General features: G+C 44.2%; 1 protein-coding gene across 5 annotated transcripts in view; it reads right to left on the bottom strand.

Moving 5' to 3' along the window:
• ZNF236 (zinc finger protein 236) overlaps positions 1–13,957 on the bottom strand; it is a 155,078-nt gene that overhangs the window by 97,220 nt on the left and 43,901 nt on the right. For all 5 annotated transcript variants that reach the window (XM_032293893.1, XM_032293895.1, XM_032293897.1 and 2 more), the window contains 2 exons: positions 5,164–5,342; positions 2,144–2,268 (listed from right to left, as the gene is read on the bottom strand). In XM_032293893.1, the coding sequence (XP_032149784.1) occupies positions 2,144–2,268; positions 5,164–5,342 (304 nt within the window). The remainder of the gene's footprint in view (positions 1–2,143; positions 2,269–5,163; positions 5,343–13,957) is intronic.

The following is a 13,957-nucleotide window of genomic DNA, read 5'->3' as shown; positions in this document are numbered from 1 at the left end:
GCACTGCCCACGTGGGGACAGGAAAGGAGGGCAGGAAGACGAGGGGCACAGCAAGAGTGTGGCCCAATCATGGCACTGCCCATGTGGGGACAGGAGAGAATAGCAGGAGGGCGGAAGGTACGGTGAGCATGTGGCCCGGTCATGGCACTGCCCACGTGGGGAAAGGAAAGGAGGGCAGGAGCATGGGAGGCACAGCGAGAGTGTGGCCCGGTCACAGCACTGCCCACCTGGAGACACCCTTCCTGTTCTAGATGACTGCAATGTACACAGCCTCCTTTGGACAGGAGCCCTGCTGGGTCACACACAGTCCAGGTATGGGCCAGCAGGATTCTGGTCACCCCCCTCACATCACCACACACACTGTGAGGCACAGCCATACAAAGACCAAGCCCAGAACACAGAACTGCCTGAACCGCACACAGGCACTCCCTGCCACCTCCACCCGGGCCCGCCGGCCTCTTGCTTAAACCACACTGGCCTGTGTGACTCCTGGGGATGGGACCTGCTGCCCTCTCCAGGCAGCTCACAGGCCAGCTGGAGCAACAGTGACACATGCTTCAAGTTCAATGCAGGAAGAGTGTGCATCACAGAATCACAAAATCACACATAAGCATATGACACTACACACATGTGTCTCCCTAGGAGACAGAGTGTGCTTCTGATGTATGTATATTTAGATACACATAGAAAAAATCTAATGGGGTAGATATCAAACTGTTAAAGGTAAATGACGTCTGAGAAATGGACACAAGAAGGATTTGCTTTACTTTTTACTTTCTACTTTGGGTAAAGTTTGTAACATTTTTAAACTATATTTTCATTCATTAAAACTTCACAGACTATAAACTAAAGCTGAATACAGCATAATGTATTAGAATATTTACAAAAGCACTGTTTTGGTTTTCTCTTACTCTAGAAAATAAAAGCTGATGCTCTAAAAATACCCACTTTATGCTGACATATAAACAAACATTGAAATCATCTGAATGACTCTACAATGCTCTACACAGAAATACTCACTAAAACTCTGAAGAAAAATAATCAGTGTAACAAAATTAGAACTGGCTGACAAACAAGAGCAGCCAAGCAAATAGCTGTGAGATTTCTTACTTTGTCACCATAAAAGAAAACTAAATCAGAAATACAGAGAAAAACAAAATGACAAAACATGGATCATTTTAATTGCAAATGCCAAAAACTAAAAATATTTGTACAATTTTCATTTTTCCTTCCCTAGAGATGTGTGTTACTAATACAATATTATGAGCGGGCTGCTTTTTATAAGATGGCAAAGAGTATTCAGCTATGAATGCTGTACTCACTTTCAAATATTCAAGCGAAACTAACAAATGAGCAAGATAAGGCATGGAGAAGTAAAGTTTTATTATTTCAATGTTTCATAGTTTAGTAAAGAAAAAGTATAAAAGAATATGAAAATTCAGTGCTTTCTTGATTTTTATTTTGCTTATTTTTATTATTTTTAAGAGACAGGGTCTTCTTGCTCTGTTACCCAGGCTGGAGTGCAGTGGCAAGATCATAGCTCACTGCCAGTGAGCTTCAAACTCCCAGGTGCCAGCAACCCTACCACCTCAGGGCTACAGGTGGGTGCTACCATGCCTGGCTATGTTTTTTTATTTTTTTGTAAAGACAGGATCTTGCTATGTTGCCATGTTAGTCTTGAACTCCTGGCCTGAAGAGATCCCCTCACCTCAGCTTCCAAAAGTGCTGGGATTATGGACCTGAGCCACCACATCCGGTCTTGCTTTGTTAATTTAGATCTAACCAGCACAGTGTAGTATCTGACACACAGCAACAATAAATGAGAGAATAAATACCATACCAATAATAAAAGCAGTAATATGTCAACTCCCAATTAATAACAGCCTACCATGTATCAATCAATCACTTTTCAATGAGCACTACATATATTTTTTAATTTATAATTTAGGATAACCATATACAGATAAAAGAGCCACATTTTCAAGTGAGGAAATAAAATCACACAAAGAGTAAGTAACTTCAGCAAGATTACCCAGCGAATTATGGGAAAGCCAGGATCAGATTCCAAGTGGAGCTAGCACTAAGGCACCTGTTCTTCCCTTCAAGCCGCACAGCCGGTCACCAGAAGTCAGTGTTTTCATACCTGTGTGTATCCTAATGTGTCGCGTTAACTGGCTTGGCTTTTGAAACGTCTTTCCACAGTGCGGACACGAATACGTAAACCCACTTCTGTCGATGTTCCGGTTATAAGACCTTGTACTTGATACCCTAGTGCAAAAAGGGGGGCAAAATACAGTCAAGTGGTCTCTCTTGTACCTTTGTACCATAATTTCAAAACGAAAATCCTACCACAAAATTTGGATGACTAGTCATCAGAACCTGTTTTAATGATAAATTGATCATATATATGTATGTGTGTGTCTGTGTGTATATATGTTAGTTTTAAAAATCACAAAATTCCTTTTTCTCCATTTTTGATAAAAAAAATACTTGCTTTTTTTCCAGGTCAAAAAGTGAAATTGGGGTGGGGGAGCAAAATGTCTCTTCTAGACATAGCTTTACCTGGATGGTCAGAAACCAAAATGCTACGGATATCATTTCTACACTGACACCTGACCCACGCCATCCCTCCAGGCTCTTGCTTTAGTACCATCCACACACCAGTGATGTCCAAACTCCTACCTCCAGCAACTCTGCCTGGACCGCTATCTCTCACTTGGCATTGCCTCATGGGTAGTGTTCCAAACAGAACTCTTCATTGATTCCCAACCCGCCCCTTTCCACATCAAGACATGAAAGCTCCCTGCTGCGCAAGTTTAAATCTCAGGAGTCACGCTGGATTTTTCCAGTCTATCTCCAAAAGCTGCTGCTCTTACTCTGAAACACCTCCAAATGTGGTCACAACTCTCCACCCTGCAGCCGCCATCACAGCCTCCGAAGAGGATCGGCTCTCCAGTGCATTGCTTCCATAAGCCTCCAAAAGGTCTCCCTGCTTTCCACTCCTGCCCACACACCCAGCCCAGTGCCACCTGTCTGGTCATGCTCTTCCTTTGTGAAAAACCCTCCAAGGGCTCCCATTCCACTCATGGGAAATGCACATCCCCAGCCCCACCGGGGCAGGCACACCTCACCCCGCCATCTTCCTGCTTTTCCGACCCTGGAGGCTCACTGCTTCCACCAACACACTCCTCAGCCTAAAAGGCGCGTCGCCTAAAGCTGCAGAGCTCCCTGCTCCTCACCCAAGTCTCCTTCCAAAAGCCCCAATCAGAAAGGCCCACGCAGAACAGCCGCCTCCCCAGCCTCCCTCAGCCTCACATTGCACACTTCCATCCAAGTGGCGTTCTTTCTCAGCACTTGCCACTATCTGAAACTGTGGTACTGACCAACCCACTCACTTGCTCACTGCCTATCTTCCCCACTAAAGGGCAGTTCTGTAAAGGCGAGGCTTCATCTGTCTGGTTTGCCCCTCGGTCTGGAAAGACCTAGAAGCCAAGACTGTCTGAGTGCCATGAGCACCAAAACATCTTCAATCATCTCTCTCAAACCTTCAAGGAAACATCAGAAATGCCTGTGCGAAAGTCTCATCAGAATAAAAATCTGGAGTGTATAGAGACCATGTATTACATTGGGGGGTTTAAAAATCACTGAAATTAACATCCAATTGGCTGGGGAAAAAAGAAAAAAAAATCATTTAAATCATAAAGTATTAGGTGCGTACCACATTAGTGAACAAGAGGCAAAATGAAAGGAAAAGACAGGAGGCGGCTGATCATACAGAGATGTCCAGGCCACATTTCTCAAATGCAATGTCTAAGAGGACAAACAAACATTAGAGTCTTCAGGCATTTTATAAACCATATTGATCAACCGGCGTGGACTTCTTCTTGTTAAGAAGTACAGGTATTTCCTAAATATTGCAGCTTAGAAGGGTGGCAAGCTAAACTGATAATATAGTAGCTAAAATGGTAATTGGTACTGCCTTTTATTTTTATTTTTGATTTTTTTTGGAGACGGAGTTTCACTCTGTTGCCCAGGCTGGAGTGCAGTGGTTCAATCTCAAGTCACTGCAACCTCCACCTCCTGAGTTCAAGCGATTCTCCTGCCTCAGCTCCAGAGTAGCTGGGGCTATAGGCATGTATGAGCCACCCCACCGGGCTAATTATTAATATAGGCGTGTCTTACCCACCATACCCAGCTAAAATTAGTCACCCCACCTGGCTAATTTTTGCATTTTTAATAGGGACAGGGTTTTACCATGTTTGCTAGGCTGGTCCTAAACTCCTGACCTCAGGTGATCTGCCTGCCTCAGCTGCCCAAGGTGCTGGGATTACAGGTGTGAGCCACTGCGCCTGGCCTGATACTGCCTTTTAGAGTTTGTTGGAGAAATTTGCTAAATTAGTGTGAAAATTGATTATCACCATTAGCTAGCTTGAGCACAAGGGCCAGGAAGAATATTTTATTTTGCTTTATTAAGAAACAAAAATATCAGTACAAATATATTATCAAGAATTAGGTAAAATATAAAAATTTTTAAACATGTTAAGTTTGACTAGGAATAAATATATTCAAATATAGTCAGAAGTTAAGATTATGAGCTCTAAAATCAAACTATTAGGGTTTAAATTTCAAACTCTTGACTTACAAGCTACAAAATCTCATGAAACTACTTGGTCCCTCTAATCTTGGTTTTTCTCGTCTATAAAACAGGAACATAAAAGTACCCTGGCCTAGCAGGGTTGTCTGTCGTGATGAAATGAGGCTCTGTTGATAGACACGCTAAGAACAGTGTCAGGTGCATATGAGTGTTAACAGTTGGGTGCTACAAACTAATGGATTAAAAGGGGTACTAATTAAACCCTTGTGCGCCTAGTTTACATATTTTGTTACCTACCCATAAAAATGTACTGCCAGGGCCCTGTTCTACAGCTTTTAACGTTATAATAGCAGGTAAACCCTTGTACCCACATAGCCTGACACGATTCATTAATATGTAGGGATGAACTGTGCATGCTACGAAAGACATTCTGACACCACACCAAATTATCTGTGTGGTTCCACTTTGCTGTGTTCTTGCAGCAAAAATTTCTAATGGGTCATAGCAAAGTGAGCCAACTTTTAACATATGAGCTGGACTTTTTACCAAGCCCAAGTAATGACTCATACCTAATTTTGTAATGAGTCTTCATATGTTCCTTCAGCTCCGAGGAAGTCTCAAACTCTTTCTTGCAGGCCTTGCAGGCATGCTGCCGGGTTCCAGCCAGCTCCTGACGGTGCTCCTCCATGTGCATGGCCAGCTGACTCTGCAGAGTGAACTCATCCCCGCACTCAGAACAGATGAGATTCTGGAACAGAAAACCCACCAGTGAGCAGAGCAAACCTTTCAAAACCACACCTTCTTCAAAGAACTGGTAATGCACAAATTACATGAAAACTACTTGGTCTCTCCAATCTTGGTTTTGATCTAATACTCTCCTCTGGAACAAGCAGCGCTTTTACCTCTCAAAAATAATTTGAATATACAAAAATCATTTTTATATTAGAAGAAAAGGATGGAAATGCTGGGAAAAGGGTGAGAGATCAACACCATTTTGGAGCAAAGTGAGTTCTGTTTTGAATTGGTGTTGGGTAACTGGCACTGGGTCCACCTGTGCTGTGAGCACTTTAGAGAAGCGGAATGACCTCAACACTACAAAGAGTCAGGAAAGAATTCAAAGTAAGATTATGGTTTAAGAGACAACCTTGAAACAAAATGATGGCTTTTAAGGTTTTAACAGATAGATGGCATCATTCTCTCATTTGGTTTACAAGCAGAGCAGAGCGCAGGCTGTGGCCTGGCTTACTGCCCTCATGAACCAGGGACTCTCTAAACCAAGGCATGGGGTCACTGCAGAACATACACACACATAGGAGTCCAAAGACTCAGAGCAAAACACAAGAATGTAAAATAGCTCAGTAATCTTTAATATCTCAGTTCATAATATCTTGAACATATTTTAATAAATATATTAAAAATTATTTCACCTGTTTGGGGTTTTCTTTAAAAAATGTGGCTTCTAGAAAATTTAAAATTACTCATGTTTCACTTAGATGATGCTGGTCTACATGTTCTACTGCTGGGTCTAGGTTCACCTTAAGGCTGCCATTCACTAGCTAACCTGCCAGTTTGGGTGTGCTGCCCACCCTAAGCCTACGAAACACGGATAACAGTAACACCTGCCCTCCCAGAGCTGTTAGAAGGTTAGATAAAATGACCAGTGTGAGACGCTGACCGTGTGTGGCCTAGAGTGAGTCCTCAGTAACTACTTCATTGGTAGCCACGGCTGACTGAGCACAAACTTCAGTTAATTCACTCCCTTGGAGTCCCATAACACAATCACAGTATTTACTTAAATGAACTGTCCAAACATGAAAAAACATATGACCTGCCAATGAGCATAAACTATTTCCAAATAATAAAATACATTGTTTTTTTCTATCAGACTGTCTTCTAATCTGCGCATACTAGTTTGTAAATAAATGTATGTAAACCTCATTAAATGAGGTTGTGTATTGATACTACCTCTAGCTACACTGCAGAAAAAGACAAGGAAAAGTGAAATATTTTGAGAAATCCAAAAATCATTTAAATAATTTAAGGAAATAACAAACTACTAGATTTTTACTGACTTGTTGATAAAACAAAATTTGTTCTAGGAACCCCCCCCCACAAAAAAAAAACAATCATAATTTGATGCATCTCTTAAAAAAACAAAAACAAAAAAACCTCTGCAGTCCTGAATGTGTATAGCAAAAGAAAGTGCGCTGCTTTCATTAACACTGATTACCCACTACCCTCCTGTCTCAAAATCACATCACAAAACCACTCACAAAAACCCCACTCCTTTCCATACTGTTTCTGCCCTGGCTCACACCTACTCTTTTTTCACTTACTCTTTTACCAAATGATTCAATTCATGTATTTCAGGGATACCTACATGGATATTACTCATGCAGCTGTTGGATCTGCCTGAGTGACAACCCAGTTTATGCACAACGTGCTCAGATGGTGCGAGCAGGATCCAGCACCTCCCAGGCCACAGCCAAGACCTGCCTCCTTACAGAAGGTTCCATCACTATCTCTCTGCTTTCTCTCCTGCAAGCCATAAAGAGCCCAGACGTTCCTCCCTCGCCTTGCCCACCCTAAATACTTGTGGAAGCCTTCCACAAGGAAAACAGCACCTCATGCATAATCACAGGCACTAGGACAACAGACCTTCCACTTACTACATCTCTCAGCTAGAAGCAGAGGCTGCCGGGACAGGAGAGAATCATCAAGAGAAATGCATGCTATTTTGACCTGTCTCCACCTTGCTGAAGATATGATCATCTCTTAAGAGGCCAGCTTTAGGTACTGACTGCCTTGAGGCTGCTCTCCTGTCTACTCCCCACCTTAGGATGGCAGCGTGTGTTCACCAGGACTCCGTGTGTTGGACTGTTCCCTTTCTCAGAATCCCCTCCATAATCCCCACCACATCATCATCCTCTCTCCTGTCTGGCCTTCTCAGGAGCCATGCTTCTTTTCCTAATGCAGCATGCCTCGGCTGACCTCAGGCACTGCTGGACACACACAATAAACCTAACACCCCCCACACACACACAAAATGCTGCTCTTCTCTCAACACTTAGGGAACCTGGTCCATCACTACTCATTTGCACATGCTGCTGAGATGATCAATAAATGTGAACAATGTCTTCCGTGAGCTTGTTGGTGGGTGTGCAGATATTGTTTCTCCAGATATTCTGTAACACCCCTTAACGGAAGTGATTTACTCAAAAACTAATGTGAACCTCAATAATTAGGTGACTGTTAAGAAAAATTCCTAGTTGATTTAAAAACTACAGCTTTTCTGGTTTGCTCTTCTGGGTTTGAGATTTATTTGGACAGAGTAGTGACCAGTATGAATTTCAGACTGTCAATAGAGCAGTAACTAAAAATTAGATTTCAGTGTTCTGAAAGTAAAAACTTAAAAATGGAACACCTTAAACTAAAAAGTTAATTATAGTTTCTAAGCACATATAAGAAGACATGTTTACATGCTATTTCTTAAACAAATTTTCATGAGGCATACTTTACATATAACAAATCCACCCATTTTAAGTTAACTTTTTACCACTCCAATCCAGTGTTGATGATGTCAGAGTTTAACCCTTAGAAAGCAATTTTAGTCCTATTTCCGAGGTTTCAGGGGACCCTGCACTGGTGCCCCCAATACTGTCTACACCCAACAAATTGCTGGGTACTTCACTGACATTCATTTCACCTCATCTTCAGCCTCACTGAAGGAGCCACAGCCACTCCCCGAGACCTCAATGTACCTGCATTTTCTACCAAGTTAAGCAGCTTTTTTCAGAAGGCTCTCTAATGTCTTCTAAGTGGTGAAGAGTTTAAAAAGCAATAATCAACAGCTGTCACTAGTTGAATTCTCTATCTGCCAGGAACTGTGCAGGGCCATTTTATGTTTGGAGTAAGTTTTTTGGAGACAATGTATTGTTAAATCACATGAGGAATTTTTTTTTCTTGAGATGGAGTTTCACTCTTGTTGCCTACGCTAGAGTACAATGGCGTGATCTCAGCTCACTGCACCCTCCGCCTCGCAGATTCAAGCAATTCTCCTGCCTCAGCCTCTGGACAGCCTCTGCCACCGCACCTGACTAATATTTGTATTTTTAGTAGAGACGGAGTTTCACCATGTTGGCCAGGCTGGTCTCAAACCCGCGACCCGAGGTGATCCGCCCACCTTGGCCTCCCAAAGTGCTGGGATTGCAGGCATGAGCCACAGCACCCGGCCTCCTTTCCTCTGCTTCTCTTCTTGCCTTCCTTTATTACTTTTTGAAATTTCTTAGAATTCATTTTGATTTATTAGTAGTATTTTTGAGTACATTGCTTTGTACAGCATTCTTGGAGATTGCTCTAGGTAAGATTATACATATGTAACTTATCACAATCTAATGGCATTGCCATTTTACCACCTTGAGAGAAGTACAGAAAACCTTATTTCCATTCAGGGTCTTGTGCCCTCTCCCCTCTTTAAATATCACTGTCCTGAGTATTTCCTCCATGTACACTGGGCACACCAGATGATAATTTCTGTTTCAACTATCAACTATGAGTTAAGAATTCATAAAGAGAAGAACAGTGTATTATATTCACCCCAATTTTTTATTCTTACTCATTCTTTTTGTATTAGGGTTTTCCAGAGAAACAGAATGAACAGAATGTGCTTGTGTGTATGTATTTGTTGTAAGAAACTGGCTCTCACAATTATGGAGGCTGACAAGCCCCAAATCTGCAGTATGGGCTGGCAGATGGAGATCTACGAGAACAGATAATGTAAGTGACATCCAAAGGCCTTTGCAGGAGAATCCCCCTCAAGACTAACTTGTGGAAGTTAGTCTTTTCGTTCTATTCAGGTCTTTGACTGACTAAATGAGGCTCACCCACATCATGGAGGGCAATCTGCTTACTCAATTGTTTAAATGTTAATCTCATCCAAAAACACTCCCCACGTTCACACAGAAAATTAACCACTATAGCATTATTCTCTTCTTTCCCTTCTAAAGTTCCAAGCCTCCTTCTGGTACCATTTCCTTTCTGTTTGAAGAACTTTTAGTGATTCTTTAAGGGTAAGTCTGCTACCAAGAGTTTGTTTCCTTCATCTGAGAATGTCTTTATTTCTCCTTCGTTCCTGAAGGACATTTTACCACATATAGAATTTGTAGCCAGGCACGATGGCTCACATATGTAATCCCAGGACTGTGGAGCCAGAGGTGGCAGGATCGCTTGAGCTCAGGTTTAGTTTTCAAATGTTTGATTATGATATATCTTAGTGCGTATTTCTTTTGGAATTCTGAAATCTGTAAGTTATGGCTTTTACCAAGTCTGGGTCATTTTCATCCATTATTTCTTCAAATATATTTCTAGCCCCACACTCTTTCTCCTCTCCTTCTTTGACGCCCAGGATGCAAATGTAGAATTTTCTGTTATTGTCCCAAAGTTCCCTGAGGCTCTATTAAGTTTTTTTCAGCCTACTTTTTCTCTGTTGCTCAGCCTGTCACTCCTGCTGATCTATCTTCAGGTTCTCCTCTGTCCTCTCTGGTCCACCAGTGAGCCCTTCTACTGAGTTCTTCAGTTCAATCACTGGATTTTTCAGTTCTGTAATTTCCCTTTGGTTCTTTCTTCTATTCTTTCATTTGTTCCAAAACTCACACAGCATTTTCTTGACAGCTGCTTTGAAGTACTCATCAGCTAATTCCAATGTCCGGGCCTCTGCATAGTGGTATTGCTCTTTCCTTGTTCCAGCAGGGCCTGTGCTGGCTCGTGTCTGTGTCCTGGACACTTTGGGTGTTAAGCTGTGGGACGAGTTCTTGGGCTCTCCTTTAGCCAGCAGTCACCCTGTTCAGATGTAGTGTAAGGACCAGAGGCAGCGGCGACCACTTTGCAGAGCCCCACTGACCTCAGGGGCGGAAAGCACAGCGCAGACCTGTCCGTCTTGCATGGTTCCGGCTCATCACTGATGGGGAGGGAGGCCCAGCTCCCTATTGGAGCCACTGACACACTCTGGCAGGAGAATCAGAACACTACCGGCTTCTGCTAAGGGAGGATGGAAGATGGGCTTCCAGACAGGCTCTGCCAACACACTGGGAGGGGAATTCTGAGCATTTCCTCCCTCTGCTGGGAGAATCCCCCTCCTGGATGCAAGATTTGCTCCCTGCTTGGCCCTAAGCACTCAGGGAATTGAAGTGCTGCTAGCTCCCAAGGGATGGAGACAGAATGGGGGAAGTTCAATGCTGTACTCAGCTCTGCTGAGCAGTTTTTCAGTTGGTATTTCACTGGAATTGAGTAAATATCATAAAAATGTGTTCTGTTCTGTTGAACCAAACTTTTCCCAGTACTGGAGAAGGGAAACCAGCTTTTCTTGGGGTGTTTTTCCTCTACACTTGTTGGCAGAAGGCTGCAGGCTTCTTCAATACCCTGTCCAGGTCTGAGAAAAAAAAGGAACCCAGGGAGCTGATGAACACATTATTCCTCAAGTCCCTCCAGCTGTCCGCCACCCTATGATGCCTTTCAGAGTCCTTCTGTGCCTGCTGATTAGTTATCTGCAGTGACAATTAGTGATACGGGGGACCCCCACGAAAAGGAAGTTGCTCCATCATGGCTGGAACCTTAGAGATTATTTTTAAGTGCAACTGAAGGTCAGAAATTATCCCTCTAGTTACTATTAATATGCCATATTCAAATCAATTAACTGAGAAATAAAACACAAAATGCAAAGGCAGCCAAGAATGTATGATTATGACATATAGGGAAAAGATTTAGAACTGTGTGCCAATATTGATTCTTTGTTATGCATAATAGACTTCTTGGCTGAGCTTACAGCTCAGCAGCTTAACACTATTTCCCAGCCACCCCAACCATTAGATCACCGGTGTGATGACTACGTTCCATACAACTGGATGTGAGCAGGACCGAAATGCATCTTCCAGATCATGCCTTTAAAGAGAGGCAGTGCACCTTCCTCCTCCCGTTCTCACTGTAAACCATGCAACAGGAGCAAAGAACTCACGGAGACAGCAAAGGAAGATGCTGGACAAGCCTGAGGGCAGGGCTGCCCTACCAGCTCTGCTCCACATACGCCAGGCTGCCAGGTGGGGCACAGTCACAAACTCCAACCTAAGCACTAACACAACCACTGGAAAAAAGAGAGCCAACATATTGCCAACACGGTATGATGGAACAAGCCAACAAGGCCCTTTTCCCCTCTGCTCATGTAAATCTGGAGCTTGGCATGAGGTTGCTAAGGTCAGGTGGCTGAATATGACAGCCGAGCTTCCAGGACCCTGCCTCTGGCAGCACAGACACACAGCGCCAAGCAAGAAGTGAAGTATCCTCCCAGCCCCCTCACCAGAGTTCAGCAAAGCCTCTTCCATGACTCTTCCCCACCCTCTCCTCCTGTTATCACTTATTGATCAAAGACAGCCTGCTGTGTGCTGGAGAGGGAAACCAGAAGCAGGGATTAGTAGTAACAGAAATGTAAAGTCGAGCGATTTCAGAAAACACATTATTTCTCAAAGCACTTCTCAAAAAAATTTAAAAAGGAGTCAGAAGCTAAGGAATGTGTAAGTTCTTTTTTTTTTTTTTTTTTTTTTTTTTAAGACAGGGTTTCATCATGTTGGCCAGGCTGGTCTTGAATTCCCGACCTCAGGTGATCCACCCGCCTCGGCCTCCCAAAGTGTTGCGATTACAGGCGTGAGCCACCATGCCCGGCGGGAATGTGTAAGCTTTTACAACCACAATAGCGAGAGACGTAGGGAGCTGGAATTTTACAAACAGAACGGAGGGTCCGGATGGGAGCAGGCTGCACAAAGGTCAGATGATGTGCCGCTGCTACGAGACCACAGCACAACCAACACACAACGGCAGAGGCAGGGACCCAAGCAAACAGCAAGGAGTGTGAGCTCCACTGTGGGGAGTGATCTGGAGAAGCAGCTGGCCCGTCTGCGGAAGAGAAAATAGGATGAAGGGAAGGTTTTCAAAACAAGGTATAAATACGTAAGAGCATCTGCAAATGACAAAAAACGTTGTTTCTCTTTCCAGTTATGGAGAAATCACAGTGAATTATTAAAAGGCACATCCGAAGGAACTTTAGAATGGAAAACGGTAAAGCTCACTGCTCTGGCGATCAGTGTAGATGGGTGTGGCCTTACAGGTGATCTTTACCCTTCATGTTGTCCTGGGGTTGAGCCACCCGGAGCGTGTGGCATGTGCAGACGTCTTCAACAACCTTCACCCACCTGTGCCATCCTAACAGAGGATTCACACAGCCCCCAAGTTTCACCTCCCTGCCCAGACCCCACGGCTTATCCTTGCAGCTCTTCTGCCAACGTTCCTGTGGCCCTGATGCCTTTGTTACTCCACAGCACACGCTTCAGAAGGCCCCACCTCCAGGCAAACCATCTCCACTCCTCAGAGCTTCTGAGTGGAGGAAAGGAGACCACACACCCGCCCAGCCAGAGTCCACACCCAGATGCCCTCTGGGCTCCAGGGCTGCTCACGGATATGCCCCAACCACTCAGGCTCTGCTCCCATTTCTCAAAATAGGCTTCCCATGCCCATCTCCAGTTGCCTCAGGACACCCCATGTTTTCTGCCTCAGGACACCCCACATTTTCAGTGAAGCCAGAGTACTGTCTCCATTTGCCAGAGAAGCATGGGCACTAAGGCCTCAGCCCAGCCCATGAACTGAGGCACCACAGTGCACCATGACAAGCTGATGAGGATGCCCAAGAACAGGTCACATGTTCAAGGGACATGGCGGTGCTCCGCACTTGTTCCAAAGACTCAAAAACTAAACGGAGGTACTGCAGTGTCAGTAACATCATGTCTTTGAAGTTTCCACGGTTGCTTTGGTTAAAAATGAAAGAAGAATCATGTGGAACAGAAAATTCCACAATCAATGTGCAAATGACTGTGAATAGGAAACGCAAGGATATAGAGGGTGTGCAGTACCCAGCACACCTGGGTAGGTCCTGCAGCTGGCTCTTCACTTATGAAGACAGAAAGACTTCCCAGATCATACAGATCTAACTGGTCAATATACAGAACCCTTGGGTTTGCCTGAAGGTCTATAAAAAACTTCATGAGACACTAAGAAAGCACAACCTGAGGAAGTCTGGGAACACCTGTGAGGCATGCCAGGTGCTGCTCCACTTCTACCTCCACCTGCACTCCTCTCAAGTCCTCCCCCTTTCCTCCTCCGCCTGCCTCCACCTGAGCCCTTCCCTGCTTCCTCCTCCACCTGCACCTGCCTCCACCTGAGCCCTTCCCTGCTTCCTCCTCCACCTACACCCGCCTCCACCTGAGCCCTTCCCTGCTTCCTCCTCCACCTGCACCCGCCTCCACCTGAGCCCTTCCCTGCTTC

Source organism: Sapajus apella, unplaced genomic scaffold (assembly GCF_009761245.1).
Source record: "Sapajus apella isolate SASKATOON/1434 unplaced genomic scaffold, GSC_monkey_1.0 scaffold30, whole genome shotgun sequence".
In the NCBI taxonomy this organism is placed as follows: domain Eukaryota; kingdom Metazoa; phylum Chordata; class Mammalia; order Primates; family Cebidae; genus Sapajus; species Sapajus apella.
The sequence above is the reverse complement of the archived record's forward strand: the minus strand, read 5'-3'. Positions and strand labels throughout refer to the sequence as shown.